The 24,953-nt window shown below is 39.6% G+C and overlaps 2 protein-coding genes across 2 annotated transcripts; both read right to left on the reverse strand.

Moving 5' to 3' along the window:
• Positions 1–5,053: 5,053 nt before the first annotated feature.
• Positions 5,054–10,657, reverse strand: fabp6 (fatty acid binding protein 6, ileal (gastrotropin)). Its single transcript, XM_020604588.1, has 5 exons — positions 10,524–10,657; positions 6,196–6,321; positions 5,842–6,017; positions 5,578–5,667; positions 5,054–5,153 (listed from the first exon to the last, which is right to left on the reverse strand). The coding sequence occupies exons 2-5, from the start codon at positions 6,260–6,262 to the stop codon at positions 5,103–5,105; spliced, it is 384 nt and encodes a 127-aa protein (XP_020460244.1). The 5' UTR covers positions 6,263–6,321; positions 10,524–10,657; the 3' UTR covers positions 5,054–5,102.
• Positions 10,658–18,567: 7,910 nt separating this feature from the next.
• LOC109962636 (elongation of very long chain fatty acids protein 4) lies at positions 18,568–24,134 on the reverse strand. Its single transcript, XM_074527642.1, is given in 10 exon segments — positions 18,568–18,738; positions 22,066–22,145; positions 22,148–22,189; positions 22,340–22,405; positions 22,408–22,444; positions 22,605–22,661; positions 22,904–22,999; positions 23,781–23,882; positions 23,884–23,948; positions 24,086–24,134. Coding segments are annotated over 10 exon segments (765 nt in total).
• Positions 24,135–24,953: the final 819 nt, after the last annotated feature.

A 24,953-nucleotide genomic window follows, 5' to 3' on the forward strand; every position in this document is an offset into this window, starting at 1 on the left:
TGGGGGGGGGGGTCATAAACTACAGTCACAATGATACATTGCAGTTCTCTAGGTAAATAAAATGGCCTTAGCTTTAGTGTTAAATGTTCCACATCTTCCGAACAGAATTTAGAGAGAATCTTACAGTCTGTGCACCAGGACTGTTTGACGAAGGTGGCCATTCCTCCTCTGCGGGTCTTGCCACTTTCAGCAGCGCTGTGATCCTGTCAGAACAGAGAGTAACCATCCAAAGTTATACCCTCATCAGGAGTCTCCTTTCCCAGCCATGTTTCACAAAAACACAGCAGGGAGCAGTCCAGTATGTCCTTCTTCGAGGTAATCCGTGCATGGAGTTCATCCAGTTTTTTATCCAGAAACCGGACATTTGCAAACAGTATAGTGGCCTGCCACTGCTAACCAAGCTCCAGACTTCAGTTTGACTTCTCCCGGTCTGCCGTGTCTCCGCTTCAGCCTGTTGTTATCAGAAGAGCTCCCTGCCGGGGGTTGGCCTGGCGTCATGTTGACATAGCATATTAGCTCTGGGTGAGAGTCCAGCGTGCTTGGGTCAAAATCTCCAAAAAGAATGCGCTGTCTTAGCAGTAACAAAGTCGCCCGGTCATAAATAAAGTTTGCAGTCGTTACTGTTGCTTTAACATGACACAAATAAGCAAAAAAGAGAAACCACCTGACTCCGAGTGAACTGTGATATCGCACCTCGAGGAGCACCATCTTGCATCATCAAAATAGAATGATGGTTACAAACAGTAACTTCGAGTATAGGTGTAGCCCTCTAAGCTGGCAACCCCGCTGTCTGTACCCCCGCCAGCTAAAGAAAAAGCGCTAGCATAGGGAGCCGAACTCAAGTCACATTGGCATTTATACCACCACAGCAGACCTGAGCAGGGACAGCCCAGTGCAGGGCACAGGACACAAAAGAAATCTCTTCAGGACTGTGCATGCATGAGGGATAAACCCAATAGCGACAGCTTTTAGAGGGCTATGCCTATACTCATTGAAGCTTGGGTTACTGTACATAACCATTATTAAGCCCAATGTGCCACAAATGTTGTGAACAGAAGAGTTATCTGTGCTCCTGTTGGTTGCCCCACCATGTTGTAAATGATGAAAAAAGTTTTGACATGCTAAACTTTGTGATGGGACATCGTGAGGCGTCCTAGACGCATCAGTTGTCATTTACTACGACACCCTATACAGGATACAATGATAGCTTGTCATGTCTGATGACATTTGTCAGTTCTGATTTCATAAGTCTGTCATGTTGGGCTGTTATCGGGCTTAAATCATGTAGTCTGACCAGGGCATTAATTTTAAAATGCTGCTTTTGTGTAAAAACTATTTGCATCCACACTAGCTGTTCCAGGCCGTTTCTGTAGGGATCTCTTATCATCCGTGTATAGAGGGCAAGGTAATGGGAGGATTAGGGACAGACAAGGGGCAGAGTTTATAAGAAGGGCCTGGATGTTCAGTTTTTCATGGTTCAGAGCACATCTACATCCTCTGTCCTTTGTATGCTTAAATCCGTAGACTTATTTTAAGTTTTTAGTGGATGTATGAAACCAAAGATTTATATTTTTAGAGTGCTTATGCCGTGTGAGGGATTAAATTCTTGGAAAGTCAGCCAAGGAATAAGGTATGCAGAATAATACATTTAATGTTTCTTTTTAAATATTTATATTCAGTTTTGTATGTCCCTGAAGGAAGAGGGAATTGTGGTCTAGTTTTAACAAGCCAGTATATTTTGTCAAATGTTTATAATATTTCTTTGTATTTATTTTAATGTTTTTGTTTTGTTTTGTGTCCATGAGGAAAACTACTAGAAAAGCCAACCACTGGTTTTCCCAGGTTTATCACAATAGTTTAAACATTCATCCAATTGTATGGGCCATCTGCCTTTGTGTCTATAGTTATTTTTGTGGTGCTTTGGACTGTATCTGTGAGGAGGCTTGAGTAACACATTGAAACAGTGTTTTCACATTCATACACCCTGTAGGCCGCTTTGGAAAAGCTGCTTTTTGGGGTGAGAAAAATGCTGTTATAGTCTGGACAGAAGGTTGAAATAGAGAGAACAAAACATTTTTATACATTTGATAAACTCTTTGGGGGCTTTGGAGGCAGTGTCTGAAGGTGTAATGATTAGCCTTGTCTCTAGTACTAGTAGAACAGTCCACATGCTCTTTAATTTGGTTTTAGGAACAACCTGAGCATGTATTTCAGTAAGGAGAGATCAAACGGAAGTGAATAACAAAACGTATGGAGTTAGGCAGCACAATGATTTTCGATGATTAGACAATGTGAAGGGTCTTCATTAGGTGTAGGCTGTATGAAGATCGGAAATAGGACTAGTGTCTAGACACTGCTGCTGGTGGTGGTGGTGGAAGTGGAGTAGAGCCAGCAGATGTTTGATGGAGGTCTGGAACAGTGAGCCTGGACATCATGGAGGTATGGTGGTGATGTGTAAGAGCTGGGTTATGCAATAGTAGGTCTAAAAGACAAGAAGACAAAATTGCAACAAGATTTAATTGAATTAGTGACTGGAGAAACACAGGCGGTAAGATCATTGGTCAGATAAGGTGGCGTCAGGACTGAAGGTGGAGGGAGATTTGACACAGTGGGGAAGAAGACAATGGAGAGAAATACGTCCGGTGGAAATGGCCGGCATGAACCCAGTGAGGAACATGCAGAATGTGAGGGAAGAGATCTTCCTTACTGATTTTTTGTCAAAGGTTCATTAGCCTATAGAATGCTGTCAGTCCTCCCTGAGAAACCAAGGGACTGACTGCTATAAGGAATGATGGATCCTAGAGTGCTGTTGATCATATACTGTGACTGAAATCAGGGACTCATGATGATGTAGAGAAACAATCTATTCAAAATTAAGGACTGACACAATATGTTATGGAATTTTTGATCCTGCAACAACTTATACAGTTGCCTCTTAATGAACTGAGATACAGTATTTTACTTTATTTTTGCTAATATACTTTATCTCAGACTACAGGTTGCCATGCTATTTATTGGTCCACTAATGTGCATTCATGTGACCATTTGCTTATGCACTAGCAAAACAATGTAAAAGGGAGCAACACAACTGTGATTTGTTTTAGATTAGTGTAATGATCATGATATTTTTACTTATCATGTTTTTCTAAAATTAAGTGCATCAGTTCATGCATTATCTGCACCTGTTTATCCTGTGCAGGTGAGTGAGGGGCAGGGCTCACACTGACCAGGTCACTGGTTTTTAACTGGCAATCACAGTTTTGTTTTCACAAATGTTTGATTGTCAATCTCTGCTGCAGTGTTACAGAAGTAATATTACTAACACAGAAAAGTAGAGTCATTTGTTTGGACACAAGCTGTAAAAGCAGTCACACCACAGAAACCAAACTTTAAAAGAATTGATGTTAATAGTTTGTTTCTGGGAAAAGCAAGTTCATATTGTGGCTTGGCTTCAAGTGTGCTTGAAGGTTCATATCACAAAAGCAGAAAGAAAAACAGAACAAGGAGATGTTAACAAGCCATTTTCTCTCCACTTCTGGTTGCTTGATAGAGACCAATCAAAAAGAGGCAAAATGGCCAATCAGAAACAGTAGCCTTGGAAATAGCCAATTAGGCCTGTTTGTCTGTGAGGACAAAGGAAGTGATATTGCAGAGTGATTGCACCAGCGCCAAGCTACACAGACACACTCAAATGGCACCTTGCTTGTTACCTTCCAACCCTAATTTTCCAGGAGTGTGAAATCTTGATTGCATTGGTGCCGGCAAGAGAGGACGTCTCATTATTACACCAAAACAGTCGCCACCTCAGAGGCAAAAAACTGAGATTTTGTTTTCATTAGGGAGCTATTGATTCACTGGCTCTCAAGTCAAGGCCGACACACATGCTCACGCACATGTGCTGAGAGGATAGTCTGGCAATTTTATTCAAAGGATTTGTACTTTACTCCAGTCCACTTAATGAAGCTGTAAATTTAGAGACACGAGAGCCTTTACAGTGCCCCTCTGAGAGCTGCTACAATGATCCTGGGACTGAGATGGTTAATTAACTGATTGTTTGCTTGGCTGAAAGCCACAGAGAAGATAGGCAGACGTGTAGAGAGACAAGATGGAGAGGAAAACAGAGGACATGAGGGGAGGAGACAGAAATGAATGGGAGTACCGAGGAGAGGTGGAAAGTAACTGAGTATATTTACTCAAGTTCTGTATTCATTACTGTTTTGATATTTATACTTTAATATTTCCATATTGTGCTACTTCATACTTTGACTTCAATAAATTTTGGAGGCAAATATTGTACTTTTACTCCACTGCATTCATTTTCATGTCACTTTTAAAAATCAGGTTAATAAAATTAAATACGATCATAAGACTGAGTGGAAAATTCACAAGATTACCAGCAGTAAAGTACTTCAAGTGAGGGAAATTCAGGAATGAATTGCTTGTTCAACTCATTAAACGTGTTTATCGGGCTTGCAGAATCACAGAGATTTCCTACAATTGGCCTAATTTAGAATAAGAGCTCACAGTTGATAAATGCCCTTGTTCATTTTCTTAGAGAAGTTTGGAGCTGGAGCCAGAAGGCTTTTAGCTTAGCTTTGCATAAAGACTGGAAACAGTGGAAAACGGCTAACTTGGTTCACAACAAAGTTAAAATAAATAACAAACCTCAAAAACTGACTAATTAACACAGTGTCTGACTAGTTTAACCTATCACAAATAGATATGGCAATAGATATGTTTTTATGGTGAGTTTGTTTGATGAAGCAAAGATAAGCTAAGTCTGCTAGCTCCAGTCAAAAGCATTGTGTTAAGTACTGCCAATCTCTGTGAGGCTCCACTGACTTTACACTGCAACAATAATCAAATGCCTTTTCCCAATTATTGCATAAACACTTACACTTCAAATTTTCTATTTATATGTCTAAAAGTTACACTTTATCCTCAAAACTACAGTACTACAATAACATACAAGCAGCCAAACACTAGCATGTGTAGACAGAAACATAGGTTTATGTTAGTATCGTAATCTTAGTTTATTCATTGCAGTGGCTGTTGTTCTGGAGTCTCTGTAACTGTTAACAAAGTCAAGCATCTGTCAACAGTTAGATCTTCCTGCTGGTTCTCTTCAGCACCACAGAACCAATTTTGGAGGTCTAGAGAAAGACAGAAAAAAAGGAAGTTATTAAAGTAAGAAATTCATCATTCCAGTACCATATAATGCCTCATCAGAAGAGATCGCTGTGCCTCTAGCTTGTGTCTTATGTTACTTTATTTTCTAATCATTTATGACAATATCTGAAAACAAGAACTGGACAAAAGGAAGTGCAAATTAACAAGACTTTGTAACATTAGGATATTATCACATCAGCTCAGATTTTAAAGGATGAATATGGGACTGAATTGCTTGTTGCACTACTCTACATTTGAGACGTTTTTTTCTCATCAGCTAATGCTGATCCCCAGCTGCAGAAATATATAACATTAATGACTCTTATGATCCCTGTGGGGGGCTGAATATAATAACTGCTGTCATCATGCTGGGTTCTCAGGGCTAAAAGCCTAAGTGAGTGTGTTTACCTCGATGAGCTTGCCTCCAGTGATCTCAGAGGTGTGGTCGTACTTGGGGAAGGTCACACTCAGCTTGCCTTCCTTCATGTACACTGTGCCCTGAAAACACAGGATATAATAAGTCAGGGAGCCAGGGTGCATCCATGTTTCCTTTCCTTTCTGTTAGTTTTATTATCACGATCACAGTTTCATGTTTCTGCCCTGCAAAGCTGGTATGTCAGAGTACGGTCAGAGTAAGGTAAAAGAATAAACTTTGGATTCTCTCCCTTCTACCTTGAATTTCTTTCCTCCAATGGTCTCCATGTCACACTCTTTGCCAATGGTGAATTTGTTAGTGACCCTGGCATTTGCGGGGTAGATCTGTGTCCAGGTGTAGTCTTCTCCATCCTGTGTGACCTCTGTGATCAGCTTGTAGTCACGACCCTTCTCTATGATGTCGTCTGGAATGCCTAGAATAGGAAAAGAAGAGTGTCCAGATAATCAGAAAAGGAACAAGTAGGGAAGCAAAATGTTTGTGTTGCTCCAAACAAAATTTCGTTGTATGTGTCACAATGTTACAATGACAATAAAATAAAGCTTCTTATTATTATTATTATTTGGCAAAGAAGGGTCTAGATTCGTTCTCACCAAGCAGCTTGCAGAACTCATCGTATCCTTCTTGGGTCTCAGTTTCCCATCTTCCAGCAAAGGCCATTTTGGTGAAGTTGGTGAGTTGAGTTGGTAGAGGTGAGAGAGCAGAGATGTTGAAGTAAGCTGAGGAAAGAGCAAGCTACTGAGACCAGGACTGTTACCTGTTATATACTGTTCACCTCCAGCCACCTCCTTCATCTGCAAAGTGAAGATTATGACTATAATAGGCTATGAGGGAGAGGGCAGTAACCCGCATTTATGGAGCCCAGAGAGTGAGAAAAATGCTGATTGGCCATCAGAGCAAACTGGTACCTCACGTCTAGGTCAACGAACTCCCATGCAATAGCTTTATGGTCGCACCCTCCACATTTATTGCTCTGGATTCTAAAATCAAATAAAGAGTGTTGTTTGAAAATATATAATCCCTCTATACAAGATAGTTTATCTTCCCATTGTGAGTGGTCGGATCTGTATAAAGATCTTCGTATATTCAAAGGTTTTATCGATAGACTGGAATAGAAAGGACTCCAAAGTATGTGTGGCTGTGTCTGCTTGAGGGGCTCAGTGACAGTATTTAGTTTCAAAAGTTTAATAGTTTTAGTGTGCGCTGTGCTCACAGGGTACATATTAATAAATAAAGTTGTGTCTAAATGTAAGACTGGCAGTATTCTATATTTCTCTCACTGTCTTCAAATATAAAAAAGATCAAAACCAACAGTGAAATGTTTTCAAATGCTTGCAGAAGTATTTTGTTTAATTGTTGCGGACAACTTGGCACTTTGGATTTGATGCACTAGCAAGTGTTTAGGACACCGTGACCTTGAATGTGAAATCAACTCACTATAAACGACAATGCCCATGTTAATCAGAATAAAAGAAACATGTCACCCACTGTAGTAGTGTGGATTATAGCTGTGTTTTAATGGTTGTTGCACAACAATGGAGCTCTGTGGCACAGAAGAATAAGAGATATCTGACTTTGACTGCACATGTGATGCTTGATAAGTTATGGGTCAGTTCAATATTAGTTTGTCTTTTCAAGGAATTCGTTTACCATGAACTAATGGGCAGAAAAGCTACATGAAGCCAGTCTTTTATGCTAAATGTAATGAATGTAAACCCTATGATTATAGCCATTTGAGCCATCCTGTGTGATCAATATGAAAGGAAACAAAAAAGCTTAAGTAGCTGTGTGGTAGCAAATCAAATAACAACAGAAACTGGTGACAAAAACAAGCACTTCTTCAATCCTCCTTTAAGAAAATCACAGCATATTGTTAACAGAATTACAGTATAATGCTGTTTGTACACATTGGCTGAAAATCATCCATTAAAATGAGGACATGACTAAAGCACCTTTCAGTCCTTTCAAACTTTCAATTCTACAAATTGTGACTAGGTAAAAGCTTTTGATGCTGCATTTAATTTCGATTGCACACAATACAGCCATTTCGACAGACCACTGGTAGTGTTTCTAAAGCCTGAACAGTCAGCATGGCCTTGGAACTCATTACAGATACATAAAACATGGTATTGGCCAACATCCTTTAAAAACAGCTACTAGCTCGCTCTCTCTCTCTCTCTCCCTCTGTGTGTGTGTGTGTGTGTGTGTCCTTTGCACTCTCACAGACTCACACAAGAGGTCATTGTTCTGAAATGCACACATTCAGTTTAAAAACCCACTTCCAATTTTACATGCAACATCTTTCACAGTATATTTTTCACACCATCTATTTGTGCTGTGCAGTGCGGTATAATGTGACATGACACTGGGCTCAAGATGACTTTGACCTTGCGGAATAGACTTGATGATGATGCATTTTCTGGATGATGGACAAGTTACTTTGTTATGCATAGTCCTTCACCTTCTTTCCACAGGTTTTAGTCTAGTTCAAGGTGGTGCATGTGTCTTGTGTTCTATTAATTTTGTTCTAAATGGATAAGTTAATCAATTTGCACACAGAAGAAGAAGCATTTCAGTCACATTTTCCCCTTGCCTTATGCCACTCATCTCAGTGAATGATAAATATGATGCTGTCCCCCTCTGTTGTTTCTGAGGAAGGCAGAGGTGGAATGGAAGTATATTTATTCATAGCCCACACTTAAGTACAATTTTTAGGTATTTTACTGGAAAGTTCAAAATTTTTACTCCTCTTCTGTTCTACTCCACTACACTTTAACAGAAGATATTATACTTTTCACACAACTACATTTATTTGAGAGTTTTATATACTTGTTACTTTGCCAGTTCATCTAATACAAAGTATAATCAACTAATAAATTGTTGTATTATTGTAGCAATAGCATCAAAATATAATAGTCATTATGCCGAATGCCCTTATACTGTATATATGTATATGAACCTACTTCTGTGGTATCATTCACCCATAGGTCAGATTTGTGAAATTTTATGCAGAACGATTTCCCTCTTTATTTCTGTTTTGTTGTATTTGCCTTGGGGTCAAATCAAAGCTAACCACAGCAGCAAATAATGAGCAAAGTACAGTTGTCAGAGTTTATTGTTGAAGTTGTAACCTTGAGATTACACTTTAATAGTCAGTTGTAATTTCTTACCCTCTCCTTTCCCCATGCGTGAGTCCTACAGGATAATATGTAACTAGAATGCCTGGCCATTACTTTATGTCCAATCACATGTTGATGAAGTAATGCTTTACTGTTGCAGCCCTTCTCCAATTATGATAGGCATCTTTCAGGATAGAGTTAAGATGACCAAGAGCTGATGATGAATATGATAAACAAGAAAAGAATAACAAGACTATGAACAATTGAACAAGGAGAAGAGCAAGAGACGAGAAGAGGGGCAAGAAAGAATAGATTCTGAAGAAAGATACATATAGATGGATTCCCTTTATCTACAGGATTTGCGGTGGAGGAATTAAAAGAGGGGAGGCCTTGATATGCAAAAGAAGCTGCCGCTAATCAAAGCAATAAGATTAGCCTTCCAAATTGAGATGAAGAAAGGCTCCATTATCTGGGCCGAGTGTCATGTTTAATAACGCGGAACGGCATGGTAATTCACTAGTGATGCAACTGTAGCTTATGCGGGTGTCTATGTGAGTTTATCTGCATGTGAGAAAAATGTGCATCTGCCTTTTTGTGTGTGAAAGGAAGAGAGAGAAGAAAGTTCATATATACAGAGAGAATTAAATATCTGAAAGACAAACTGTGACCTTGTCTGTATGTGTGCATGGGTGTGTTAGCCAGAATGAGTGTGCACATGACTGGCTTTGCACCACTCTTGTTAGGAGCAGTGTTCTTTTTCAAGCAATGGCAGTAGCTTTTTTTTTTCAGTAAAATCTCCTGAGCAGATTTAGTGGTTTAAGGAACTGTCTTTGATTATATTCTCCACAGTGGTCTCTCTGCTACCGTCAGCTTTTGGAAATGAGCCCACTAAAATGACAAATTTGCTGTCCAATAGCAGTAGAACATGTACATTATTAAAATCTTATACTAAAATAAAAATACAGCAATGTTAGTAGTATAAAGTTCTTGCTTATTATTCACAATGCAGAATGGGCTGTTTCAGTGTGTTTTACTGTAATTATTATATTTTATTAGCTTATTATGCATGAGTGTGTGACCAAATATTTTAATGACCATAACACTACTAAAATGAGAGTGATTATTAAAGTAAAATTCATCAGGTCACCAGTAATATGACTCAAAATGAATGCTAATGCTTTGTGACTGCTACATATGTAAATAGAATGCTGTTTGCTAACATGTTCTCTGCATCTTTTAAAGACGATATTATCTAATTATCATACTTAAAGCTAATTCTGCTCCTTAAGCACCAAACATACTCCTTATACAAAATGGTCCTTTAGGGCTGAGACATTATTATATATAGTATGTTATATCATGGAATACTAATTACAGATGCTCATACTATATGTAAAAGCAGCATTTAATGTTGTAGCTTGTTATAATTGAAACTACTTTATGTTCTGTTGGATGGACTGAACTTCAGCAGTGGATCACATTTTATAAAATGATTGCATGCTTTGTATATAAAATATGTAACTGCAAAGTAACTAGCAAAATGTAAAATTATTTGTTCTGGCTTGCTAGTGGTGCATAAAAATCAAAAATACTTAATTTAAGTACTTCAAATGTATACTTGAGTACAGTACAGTACAGCCCTTAGTTAGTTTTTGACTGCTAATAGACAGAGATGTTTAGAAGTCATAAAATGCACAAGTCTGAGTCCATAATAATCAGTGTTTATTTTTTAGGACCCACAGTTATGATACCCTTTAAACACAAGTCGTAACTGAAAATGAAAATGAAGGGGAAAAAATTACCTTTTCACTTTAACAGGTGATGCCATCAGCTCAGACTTTGCAGCTTAGACTATGTTCACACTGCGGGTCTTAATGCTCAGATCGGATTTTTTGCGGAAATCCAATTTTTTTGCGCTGTTGTTCACACTGTCATTTAAATGTGACTGCCATCTGTCTCATGTGTGAACGGTATACAGCCCTGAGGTGACCCGCATGCGCAGAAGAGGACGTGACGTCAGACGCAGCCTACTGTGTTTGAAAAAAATTAAAAATGGATGCGGCTCGTGATAGCATGTGCGTAGCGATGTACCAGTTAATGTGCAATCAAAATAAAGAAATAATAATAATAAGAATATCAAGAAGAAGGAAAGCACAAATATTGCTTATGGCCTCGCCTCCTCCAGCGCAGAATTGTGACGTCTGTCGCATTTCAATGACATAAAAATCGAATGAAATGCGACATGGCCGTTCAAACTGAAGTCGCATTGCAAAACATCAGATATGTATCCGATTTAGGACTGCATATGAAAGTGGCCTGGGCCGGATTTGAAAGAATCAAATTTGTGCTGTTCACACTGTCATAAGGAAATCGGATATGGGTCACATCTGGGCAAAAAGATCAGATTTGAGGCACTTCAGCCTGCAGCGTGAACATGGTCTTAGTGATTCCTTCTAGTTATCTGACTGGTCATTTGAACCACAAAAAAAAAAAAAAAAGGAAATGGTGTTTCCTTGTTCCTCTGTGTTACCATAGAACCTACTGTAACTTCTGTCTTGCTGAATTCTGTGAACCTGCAGATAAATGTGGATAATTAAAATGCATTTTTTGTATATAGCAAGCTGGAGGTAGGGAGTACAAATCTCTTATAAAAGTCTCGTTTTTTTTGTAATGTGGTATAATTGGGAAAGTTATTTAAAACCACATTATTTGTCAGTCATTATGCTCATTTTAAATTATATACTGTATAACCAAATGAGCTAAAAGTCTGCACTGGCAGACAATCACACGGTGCAGTAAAATTATACACTACCAGTCTGTGTGACTCTGATCAGCTATGCTACCTTACACACATGAGTCTAACATGAGCCAACACATCTTACATCATGACAACAGCAATGGCATTAATGCTAACATTAAGCTAACTCCAGGTTAACTTAGCTAACTTACAGGCCATTGGCAACACTGATTGAGTTTTCAGTTGGATATGGTTGATCCGATGTTTTTAATTTTTCCCAACATTCCCAATGGTTTTGAAATCCCTAGGTAAATTCCAGTTCACCTAACTGCATCCACGTATCCCTCACTTGTGTCTTTCTTTTGTGTCTTAGTCCCGCCCATGTAAGATGCGAGAAGAAACTGAGAGGAGAGAGGAACCAAGGAAACATGTTTTAACTGACCCGAGACATCCTTTCCTCCGATCCTTTATGTGAAGTGTCCAGTCACAAACTGATTTCTTTTTAAAGGAGTGTGTAACAGACTTTCATGAAGGATAGGCTTCTGTTTCCTTGTACAGTAGCTCCTCCAGACAGTCTCCTTGCTCCTCAGCCCTCGCCCCTCAGAGCAAAAATAAGATCATCAATATCCTTCATCATGGAGGACCAGAGCAACTTCAGAGTTGAGCGAGGATCGCAGAATGATAAAGTAAGGAGTTGGGATTCATTGGTGGTAAGCAAAAAGCTACAACGTACAGTGTGATATAGAACTCACTATGGAGACAATGACACAGTATAGCTCATTTTATGTGTAGCATGGATTTTAAGGGGACACCATCAGACACACACTGTTACAGGCTCACAGAGAGCTGTAATAACCTAAACCTTTCTCCTGTTATGATCTTACCAATGCTTGAAAGACTCTTATTGTCACAAATCATTTTTCACAAGTCTGAGTCAAGTCTGGAGTCAGTTACTGTAGGAGTGAATTGCAAGTCAATTCAGAGGTCTATTTATGTGGTACTCGAATGCAAGTCACCAGCTCGACTGCCCATCTCTGCTACTAGCCTGTGGATTTGTGCTCTCCCGTAATAGAATAGTGTTGAACCAAGAAACTGTTTTGATAGGACCTTGCAGACTTTGTCAGATGAACAAAAGAAGGGTAGCTGCAATGTGCAGCAGCAATAGAACAGATTTTCGTTGACATTTAATAGGCCGCTTTACAGCACAAAGGGAGACTGGCTTATGTAAGATGGAGGAACATAAGAACAGCAGGAGAGATTTATTCTTCTCACCTCTCATATACAGTGCTAAAGATTTCAGTTTTTCACAAAAGCAGATGGTTGGGTACAAGTAAAACATAAATGGAAATAGCACCTTCGAAATGTGTTTCCTTTTCATGAAAGCAAAAGAGAAAACAGATGGTACAAAGGGAGGGAGGGAAAAATTTTGAAAGTGGTGTATAGCAAATATGAGATATACAGTAGGACTAGTAATACCACTGTTGTGAGAGGCCACCAATAGTTTCTGGTAATTATACCAGTCTCTCACAGGTAATCAGACCATGACTACTGATGGTTGAAAATACTGCACCTAACACCTTCAAATTCGAAAAGCCTGTCAGAGACAGCTGCCTCAGTAACTTGGGCAGTGAGCCAATCTAACCATTAAACACCAAGACAGAAATAGGCCACGTTAGCCGCCAACAGTAAACATTCTGTTGTTATTATCTTTACTGTTTCTCAATCTATCCTGACAGCCTTAACATCCTTTGGGGAAGGAAATGCAGTCACTGGTGATTATAAAGCCCCCACTACCCCCACCTCTGCCCCTCATCCAGAGATCCCAATTATGCCGGCATTAATATTTCATATTACACAAGACTTGCAGAGAAACCACATGTGTACTCAGCCCTTTGTCTTCATGTCAAATGAAATGTACTCTGCAATCATCAAAGGGTGAACCAAGGTGGTGAGAGGAGGAGTGATGGCAGGAGGGGCGGAGGAGAAAAGCAGGGGTGGATGGAGATGATGGAAAAAGATGGCAGGAAGGGAGGAAGAGGGAGGCAAGAAGTGTGAAGCCAGGCAGAGTGTAGAAAGAAAAGGAAAGACTAGGTGAGACAAACACAAGGAAAGAACGTAAGGGTGACGGGAGAGATGAGGCAAGACAAAGACAAGGAAATATGGAATATGAGATTTGTGTGTATATACTATATATATGTATATAGTATACATACAGGTCTCTATTTATAAGTACTCTTATTTTTTAATCTCTTTTCCTAATGCACATTCCCTTGCTTGTTGGCATGTATGTACACATTGAGAGCCAATGTACCAGAGTCAAATTCCTCATGTGTCCGACACACCTGGCCAGTAAAGCTGATTCTGATTCTGAAATCAAGAGAACAATACCACTTGAAAAATCAAGTTTAGCCATAGGATATTTTTTATTTTATCCCATTCATGTGTGCGTGGAGCCAGAGGGAGGTCACCCTGTTTGTTCAGTGAGAGACTTAGCTCAATGCAAGTGCACATGGGCCCAAAAATGCGGACGTGTGTGGAACATCCAGGTAATTTTTATGGCTGGAAGCATGAACATGAGTATGCGCCACTGACCAACTTGAATGAATAAGTGCCATCTAGCAATATTGTATCCAGTTCTCCAGATATAGATTCATGGATTCTGCACAGTAGCAACCAGAAGTGGAGTGACAGCATCGAACCGCCATCAAAAGCTGTCAGATCAACTGAAATACACCCCTTTTTATATAACCAAATAACTTAAAACAAACTTACCAGGCAAAATGGTCACCTTGTAAACAAATCAGCGTGATAATATTTATCAAAAATGACACAAATCACCTCTAGGAAAAATGTATTTGATTTGTAATTTAAGTTTTTATTTTGGCTTAGGGCCCATTACTAGGATGGAGGAGGCGGGGTTTATGACTTTTACTGCAACTGGCCACCAGGTGGCAATCGATTCTCAGTGGCTTCACTTCTGGGAGCTGTTAGTCTGTGGTATTGCATATACAATCAGTGCTTGAAATCAAGTTCACACCAATTCAAATGGGCACACTACAAGTTCAATTAACCCTCATAACACGGTAGAAATAACACTGACAATTGAGTTCATTTGCAGCACCTCACTTGAGTGACAAATTAACATTATTGTGAGGCAGTTGCATTTTGCAGTCAGAAAATAGGACATTACCATTATCTGTGATTATGGTGTAGAATCTAAAATGCTTCCTCACATAACTTCTCTGTCATGTCATAATGATCTAGTCAGCATAGCTTGCTAGTCTTATCCATTTTTCCTTAATAAAGAGAACAATAGCCTTAGACAGATGGACACCAAGACATAGCCTGTGGCCTAATAGGTCATTACACCCAGTACAACTAATATTTTCTCCTGTTCAAATGTGGAACAGCAGTTTCAATTACAAAAATAAAAGGTGACAGTGGTACCAGAAATCAATTTGGGTGAACAGGGCAAAATGACAGAATCAAATACATGCAAATATGAATCCAATCAAACAATATCCCTCGGGCATGCGCCCATTTGAAACAAATCTCTTTATGTCTGAGACTGTGTGACCCATAGCAAACAATAAAAGCCATAAATCAAGTTATCCGCCTGTCAAGAAAAATGGCATGTAACTTTGATAACACAGATACAGGTGGCATTGGGTTCATTCCATTGTCTGTAAATGGGGACGATATCACCAACAGATGGGGTGGCTCTTGTTGAAAACAAAGACACACATGGACACACACCTACACACAGACACAAATGATGACAAAGTGACTGATAGATGCTCTTTAACAGACGTGATTTATCCTTGAGGTTCAAAATGTAGAGAGATGAAAAAGACCTTTTCTTTTTTCTTATCTAAGAGTCTGTATTGTAACCACTTAGAGCATCATGCTTGTTAATTATACCCACACACACACTTGACTGGGAGCTACTAGCTGGTTGCTTGGCTGATTAGCACTGGCTTGTCTGTGGTTGAGTGTGCTCCTATCACGCTGAGATCGCCGAAGCCTCTTGTTAACCCTTATTGTGTGAAACAACCCAGTGACTCACCTTCAAACACTTAACAGCCCCTTTATTCCCAAACCTCTCTCATGATCAGCAATTATATCTGTGTGTGCATGTGTCTGAGTACTTGTGTGTCAGTGTACCTCTGTCCCTCTCACTAGCTAAGAAGTTAGCAGCAGCAGCAGCAGCATCAAGAGTGCTTCAATATCCTCTCTCTCTCTAACCTGATTATTAATTACATTCTGCCTCTAGCTAACCACAGCCCAAACACTGTCTAACACAGTTACCAAGGAGACCGACACAAAGTCATTCACAACCAGGAAATACTGATTTAAGCATAGCACAGTGGTTGTTTTGATTAGCATGCATGCTGATCCAGTTAAAGTGCTAATGTATAGGTGACACCAGAAACTAGCTTGGCATCATCTCAAAAGCCTTCTAACTCACTAAACACTCAAGAGGAAACCTGTCAGCTGGCCGAAAAATGGCAAACTGGTCAAAGGGACTGTATGCCAGAAAGTCAGTCATGCCTGAGCTGTATGGCATTCAGCAGTAATCAGCCTGGAGCTGTGCCTGCAGTGAGGCTGAGAAATTGGCTCCTGGAAATCAGCTCTCTCTATGTGTGTATGTAATACACATGCGTTAAGATCAAGAGCAAATTAAGTACTTAGCAGTAGCCAGATATGGCTTATAATGCTACAGAAGTGTGTCCTGTGTTATTTTACTACACACATTTACAGCCATCGCAAGTGCTTTTCTTCTATTGAAAATGACATGAAACAAATAAGAAAGAAAGGAAAGACAATCTGTATGAAAGTTACCTTGTAGAGGTTTCTTGTATCATTCAGTTATATTCAGTGGTTCTCACCAAAGGGCGCTGTGTGCATCCTTAAGGCCTAACAACTGTGTGGAAGCCAATCCAAAACCTGCTTAAACCCAGGTTTACTATCTTGTCATGTATGGCCACTGTAAATGTTGATCAGCTGAATAGTATAAATCATTCCGCAAAAATGAATGTTACGAATGTGCAACCTCATATGCACGTATGAGATATAAACAAAACTGGGGCCCTAGACACATAGGCAGGGCCAGGGAAGGGCTTAGGGCTGTTGTAGCTACCCCTAGGATAACCATTTCTGTAGATTATTTGTAATTTTTTATTTAGTATGTGAATACTATAATTTCTAATTTCTAAAAGAAATAAAAACATTAATAAAACAAACCAATAAATTTGAGACCAAAACTATGAAGCCAACACAGTTGATTTGATTCAGCCAGTGGGTGCTGCACCCACTGAACTTTCACTTATTGTTAGCCAGAGCGCAGGTTTTTGCAACTTATCATTAGACAAGCAAAGCATTAGTTATAACACAATGTTTTTTATGCCATAAATGTCAAGATGTGGAGACTCAATCAAAAGGAAAAGACAGTGATCGTGAACCTGTGTGAACGTGTGTTAATGTAGGCTGGGTTGTGAACCTGAAATCTACATGAGCTGAATATCTCAACTTAATAACACAGAAATGTACTGTAGCTGTCTGTAATGGCATTTATCAGTATATCCATTTATATTGTTCATTTACATATTAAACTATAGTCTGCTAACAACTGTGGTAACCTTTCACACACTGGACAAAGTGAACTCTGTTTTTGTGCTGACACACTGAATGTCTAAGGTATCTTTGTTTGCTGCGGAAGCAACTGTAATATCTGCAGACCTTGAGATTATCTCCTGTGAACCTTTCAGTGTTTTTGAAATCAGAAACTCTTTGAATACAAATACACAATTGTTCTCAGTGTACCCTCCTTGTATGTGTGACGTTATTCTCTGCTTTATATTGAACCGAATCTTCCTTTATTCTTTGAGTCTCTGTAACATGCCTCTCCGAGTGCTGTTGTAGACAACTCCTTTCTGCAGAAATAAATCACACTGAAGACGTATCCATCTCAATTCTCTTTATTTCTCACTCACTGACGGTTGTTCATATATTATACAAAAGCAGAGCAGGTATTGTGTATGTGCCCGTGTGTACAAGTGTCGAGGGTGTTACAACAGGATATTAATGAGAAACCCTAAACTTCAATGCACCCTTGCTGAAAAGTCAAGCTGCCCCATATGTTCTAAAAAAAAATCTCTGGTGCCACCACTGCCTGGACATACTAACATCGCTCCACAGCACTAGTAGAGTCCAACAACTCCTACCTTTAAGGCAAGGAGTTGGCCATGCTCAGCTTTACAACAACAGTAAACACAAAATACAAATGCCAGCATAACTATTAGTATTATTACAATCATTGTGCGATGTGTTGGTGTCTGACAAGCCTTCTGAGCAACTCAAACAGGACTTCTTAAACTGTATATAACAAAAAAACACAAGAGACTGTTTGGCAGATCATGGCCCATCTGGTATTGCTGTCTTGAAATGTGTGAATACCTGTCCACAAGTGGGAAACCCTCCAGTTTTTTTTTTTGAAAGATCAAGGGTTGGATAGCTACAGTATCTCCAGTAATGCTTCAGTGATGGTTTTGGTTTGATTAGAGAATGGAAGAGGATTTACTTCATGCTGCTGCTCTAATGTTGAACTTGCACAGTGGGGCCTCAGGCAGCTTTGAAGCAGTAATATATTCCCTCAGCATTATGCAACCAAGAAATTTGTATAATCACTGACATGATTTCTGGACTTGCCAGGGTAGGGAGTAAAGCAACATGGGTTAACATGGATGTGTTCTTGTACTAGATGAATGAAAAAATGAATGAATGTTGTAGATGGAAGGCCATCATAGGTATAGTAAATATCAGTGTGTGTGTGTGTGGGTGGTGGGGGTGCACGTGTTCAAGGCACGAATGTCATCCATAACAAATTAGTTTAATTTAAAAAATCATAAATATCCTACACTTCTCAAGTTGTATCATTTCCACACATATGCTAATAAATTTGTACAGGAGAAATGCAGTAATTAACATGACATTATTAGCATGAAACAGTGGACATAACAAATGACCAGAAATGGATTTTTATACACCCCCGTCATTGCTCCTTTTCCCTTTTTCATGCTATCTTCCAGTGGATTTCTTTCTTCATCTCTTTATGTTGTCTTGGTTTTCCTCTTTGCGAGGTAGTTGTGGTAGTGGAAGTTACCGAGGAAAACAATGAAGCTGACAGAGTAGACCAACACAACCATGTTCATGGAGTCTGGGAAGTCACAATCAGCAAACAGATTGTAGGTGATGTGAATGGTTACTATGAAAAACTGGAGCTGGGAGGGCCAGAGACAGACAGATAGAGGAAACAAGGGAGAGACAGATAAGCCAATTATCTGGACACTATCAACAGTCACATAATGAGTAAGTACAGACCGTGACAAGGACCTGCTTTTGAGAATGGCCGACACAGACAAACTTGGCAAACAAGTGAAAACAAACTCACCTGATGTCAGCTTTGTCTGAGCCAGTCGGGTTGAAAAAGTGACACTTGATCACACTGCAGAGACTACAGCCAACCACTAACTAGCGCATACATTCTGCACCTGCGTGACAGAAATAACTCCCCCTACCAGCTGGTGGCAGTACGTATCTGTATTCGCCATTCAGAAAGGGAAAGAAGAAGACCCAGACAGTGGAAATACAAACTGTAAACAAAGCAGCTGTTGTTCAAAGGAGCTGCTGTTTATAGCTGCTTCTAACTGAGAATATGTTTGAAGTTACAAATGACACTCATTCTCTGTTCTTGGTCTTTTAGTTGTGGAAGAAGAAAAGAGGGAGGCAAAAAACAAAGAGAAACTGCACTAAATGGGTGAAATCATGATACTTCATCCACAGGCTGAGGGGACTTTCCCAAACATTTTCTTTTCATGCATCGATTTACTAAACCGCAACCGAAATAACCTTGGAAATCAACTGGACTTGGAATTCTAGATTGAAGACGTTTCACCTCTCATCCAAGAGGCTTCATCAGTTCTGACTGACTGGTGTAACAGTTCTGACTGGGCTGTAACGACTCAGTCGTTAATGGACATTGTTGGCCTTCTAAGGACTGAAACCACACCGAGGGGGATAAATATCTCCGACTCAACACCAGTCAGTCAGAACTGATGAAGCCTCTTGGATGAGAGGTGAAACGTCTTCAATCTAGAATTCCAAGTCCAGTTGATTTCCAAAGTTATTTCGGTTGCGGTTTACTATGACCTGGATGACTGAGAATCTGCACAGATATCGATTTACTAAGCTCAACATCCAATCAAAGTGGGCTCTCTCTCACCAAAGAGGCCAAACTGGAAGATGCAGATTCAATGTGTCAAATTGGCCAAAAAGCTGCCAACAGGGTCCGACTTGTGCCAGCAGTGTGAGACACACCAGGAAGATGAGCCCTAACAGATGTTCACCGACGGCCAACAACCAACCTCTGGTTTGGTGTGTCTCTGGCCCTAAACTGCAGCCTGTATGAAGACAGGAAAATGAAGATCCTTTGCAGAAAATGTAAACTCTGGCAAACTCTGCAAGCAAAATTCAATATTTACATATGGAAAAAGTGGCATAGCTATGGAAGCAGCAAAATATGTCAAAGCATGTTACAATCTGACAGAAAACCAACAAAACAACACTTGAACATGTGCTACAGTCAAAATATGATTCCTTCTGTTGTTGTTATTACTAACATCATATTCAATAGCTGGATTCTATCTGATCTTATCATGTGCTATATACTTGTTTAATCTGAAATTTTAAATGATTGTGGTACAGACTTTTCTGTTTCCTACTTTTTTTTTGCAGTGGAGGTAGTATGTTACTGCTATAAGGTAATATCCTGGTGGACTGCAGCTTTAGCATGTAAAAAGATAAAAGTTGTTGTAGACAGACATGCAATCATGATTCTGTGTCTCACTGATATTTTTTTATAATCTTCCCACTTAGGAAAATCCAAGATGCTAGATTATAATACACGAATGAACATACGTAAATGCTCTACAACAAACTCTCTGTTCTACTCTACACTCACCTCCCCTTCCAATTTTTAGAAAAATTTATTCTCAAAAAGAAAAAAACAGAAACCATGTCATGCATACACACATCCTTTTTTTGTCACTTGTACACTTATATTCATTTCCGGGAGACTTACCCAAACCTTAACCAAAGCTGATAATTGATCTAACTTTACAATGTGTTGTTTTAACAAAAATCAAACACCAGGCCCCACGAAGCTAGTGTGCCCCTGGTTTCCCATACCAACAAGTAGAGAAAAATCAAGGTCTCGCACACACACACACACACACACACACACACACACACACACACAGTAACTTATATTAATTTTCTGGGGACTTACCCCTTATCTTAATCACTTTGATCAGAATCTGGTCCCCATGTGGAAGGCCAAGTCCCCACAGTGTCAGTGTGTAAACAGATTTTGGTCCCCACAGTGTCAGTTATATCGACACTGCACACACACACACACACACACACATATCACCACATTTTGAAGCCAAATGTAATGAAGGCATGAAAGAGTGGGGCTCACCTCCAAGCGAGCATTCACACTGAGTGCGGTAAAATCCAAATCCCTGCTGTGTTTTAACACAAACGGCTGTTGGTCTGGGGAGGTAAGGGGTTGCAGGGTGAGTGTTGTAGGTGTGTACCTTACAGCCAAGTTGTGACAAGTCAGCGCAAGTGGCTTCATTCATTTTTCCAGCCCACAAGTCACTGTCCAGTGCAGCAAAAGTTGAACCAGATCCAACTTTTTTGCTACATGGGGTTGCCTTGTTTTGCTGGAGCCCCGTGTGGCGCTGATGACGGCTGAGGTGTATGCGGCCTCCCGTAGAAATGAATGTAGAGGGCTGCATTAAAACTTTTTTATACATATATATATCTTTGAAACTCAGTATGAGCATGTCCTAAGGACAGTAAACATATTGGCAGCCAGCCACAATATTGACCTATATAATCTATAGCCATATAGAGAGATGAACTGTCTGTTCATCAATGCTAAAAGTGGAAAACAGATGGTCCAGCAGTTAGTTAAGTAACATATTTATGCCAATAGCCAGCCAAAATAATGAGAATCCAAGTATAACCCCCTCCACATCATGCTTGTCAAAGCTGAGTACTCCAAGCATTTTTAAAATTTTTGCACTACCTACTGTACTTGGATGTATACCAAAAACTCATTAGAGGAAAAGACTCGCCAATAGAGAACAATACTTGTAACATTTGAATTTCACATAGAAAACACACTGCTGTAATTCTTATATCTTATTCAAAAATGCTTAAACAGAGCAGAAAGGTTTGCTGTCTTATGCTGCAGGTGGAACTACATGCTCCTTTTACTTAGCAGGTGTCTAAGATAATCAAACTGAATTATGCTAAAACATAAATAAGAGCTGATCATCAAAATGACCTAATGAGGTGATCCAAAATGTATTTTTGCCACATTACATAGAAAAGTGGTTCATTTATGGTCAAATGTGATAAGTGATCACACCTTGACATGAAAATAGAAAGGAAACGAGGAGGAAGGCAGGCAAAGCGAATGTGAGAATTAATGTCACCAAGCCACGCACACACACACACACACACAGGCAGATACTGACCAGCTGCAGGGAGGTGAGGTAATGTTTCCACCAGAGATATTTGGTCACGCTCTGTCTGAGAGCTGCCAGGGCATTGTACAGATCATGACATGAACCAGGGAGCTGATCAGACCAATGAGTTCAGCTGTGAACATATACAGAGGATGAGCATTACATGTGATTCCCTCAGACATTATGTGTTAGTGTATGTTCTCCTGTAACTAAATAATACACATAATTTTCACAGTTAGTTTTATTTGCATGACATTTTGTGAAACTGGGCAGGTGTGTTGGCGTGCACTCCCGCTGGCCCCCAGCCACATATAGCTGAATATCATGGTGGCGTGATGGTAGATATAGAGGTCAGCTGGCTATTTTTCTTCCTCAGGACAAAACAGATCTGAACCACATATAAATGCACACTAGAAGATATGTGGTGTTGCTGCCATGTGTATAACATATAAATGAATGTACAGATGAAATGACTTTCTAGTTGGTGTAAACACATAGCTTAGAAATCAACAGAAAACATAAATTCTTTCCTCTCCTTGCTTACTTACAGCATCACTGAGTTCTATAACTTTTGAAAAGTAGAACCACCAGCACATGACAGAAAGGGTGAAAAATATTATTAGTCTGCTCTCAAAATAAATTATTACATTTCTATAAACTGGTTTTCAAAGTTTAATTTCTATCACAGATCATTTCTTTCATATTCAGGAAAAACAAGTTGCTGTATATTTAAACTGTAATTCTACGATACACACAGACATTTTTGAGTCACTTTAAAGGTTGCAACAGAATATTTAGTCCTTTAAAACCTGTGTGTATGGACCTAAGGAAATGTTACATAAAGTCCCCTCATGGCCAGTGGGTTGTTGCTGTAATCGACTGGATGGCACAGCAGATTGTATCTGTCCAACCAGGAAGAGGCGATGAACTGGAAAGACAAAAACTCCTTTCATCTTTTCTCAGGCAGCACAAGGACCTTTCATCCCATTTTGTCACACAGAAATTGACTGTGAATGAGTGAAATCACATCATGTTGAACTGACAACTCCCACAAAAGGGCAGGACACAAAAACAGTAGATCCCCAGAGATTTACAGTACATGTGTCTGACCTCACAGCTATGGAGGGATTTTTGTCCTATTACATCTACAAACATAGAGGTCATGGCTGCTGGGAGCAACAGAAACAAGCTGTGAACACGTAATACCTTTTAGGCTGTTGGTGAATTTGTTAACCAACTGCCTCTTTACGCAATCCACACTAACATTCATTTTAGCTAGCCCTTTAGCTGCTAAATGCTACACTACAATATGTTCACCAGCTATGTGCTAACGTTTTGTTTGGTGCTAGACAGACAATGAATAGTTGGGTTTTAGAGCATTTTCATTGGAAACAGCTTTGTGTTGGGAGAAACTAGTAAACAGTAAAGCTACATTTTTATAAAATGACCAGAAAGACACTGAAGAGCTGTGTTGTGAGGGGAGCTACAGGGTTTTATGATAATGGTTTTGTCACTATGAGTGACAGCTTTCACATTACACATAGTTTTTTTTTAGCCATTTCTCAGAGAAACTTAATTGTTAGAGCAGCTTTAAGGATAAAATGTCAAGACTTGAACTCTGAAGACATGACATCTATCAGTGTTCCATATATTAGAGTTTCCAAAACTTCAAGAGCAGTTTGGATGGTTTAGGTTCTTCTTCATTCACTCTGCATGTCAGCAACTGTTTGGAGGTTTTGAAAGTTGTAAACCAGCAGCATGGGTTTGAGGTTGACTGGCTGCCTCTTTGCCATCAGCTTTCGCCCTATACATATAAGGATCAGGTAGCAGAAGCAAGATACAGATGATTGGCACAGGAGAGTACACCAGCAGCCAGTTATCTGTTCTCTTGTCTAGACAGAGAAAAGGCAAGAGAGAAGAGCAATCAAAGCAAAGACTGTGCTGACAGCTGATATAAATATGCAACAATATCTATATATCATTTGAATATGTGAGTAATTACACTGACAAAGTGAAAATAACGACTTGCCCCCATTATCCAGAATCTTCTGGCAGAATAACGGCAACTTCTGCCACATGGTTAGAGCCTGGAAACCCTGAGATGGAAATACGTTCATGAACTAGTAAGTGAAAAACTGAACCAAACACTGTGTCTAAAGCAAACTTTGCACTCACTTACAGTTATACCTTTGCCAAAGAATTCATCTGAAATAAATTATAGTGAATATTACAGCATAGGACAAATGACATCAACTTGTAATCAGATGTAAAGTAACAACTCTTCATTTTATGGCAGCAAAAAGTATAACGCATGCATTCACGAACTGCACACTCCTTATATGAGTTGGGGTCTTACATACAGAAGAACACACCATTGCAAATTTGATTAAGACATCCAGACATGATCTAGATTAGAATTCAGAGATTATATCCACTAATTCAAATGTACTGTATATCTTGGTAATGGACAATACCTAATAATCCTCTTGATGAATGCCTGCCTAATGTGCACTGCAGGGGAATGAATTTCCAGTAGTGATTAATATATGACTGTGCTGCCATCTAGTGTTTGAGGATGAAAGCTCTGGACACAACAGGTCAGTTCCTTTCTCCCTCATCTTGATGTGTAGCAGAGTTTGCATGTGTATGGGTGCCTTTTGCCAGGACTTGAGATACCTCCAGCGGTGTTGGTCCACTGACCAGCTCAGCTTTGGCCTTTGATGTCAGTCTGTACATGTAGAAACTCCAACACACTCTTACAAGAGAAAACAGATCCCGCTGCCATCTCTCCTGTTGTTATGGAAATCAGGCTGTTGAACTGGTGCAGTAGCACAAATATCTTGGTACTGTGATCAACAACAAACTGTGCTTTGAGCCCCAGGTTGATGCTGTGTGTG

This window comes from Monopterus albus, unplaced genomic scaffold (assembly GCF_001952655.1).
Source record: "Monopterus albus unplaced genomic scaffold, M_albus_1.0 scaffold66.1, whole genome shotgun sequence".
Lineage (NCBI taxonomy): Eukaryota > Metazoa > Chordata > Actinopteri > Synbranchiformes > Synbranchidae > Monopterus > Monopterus albus.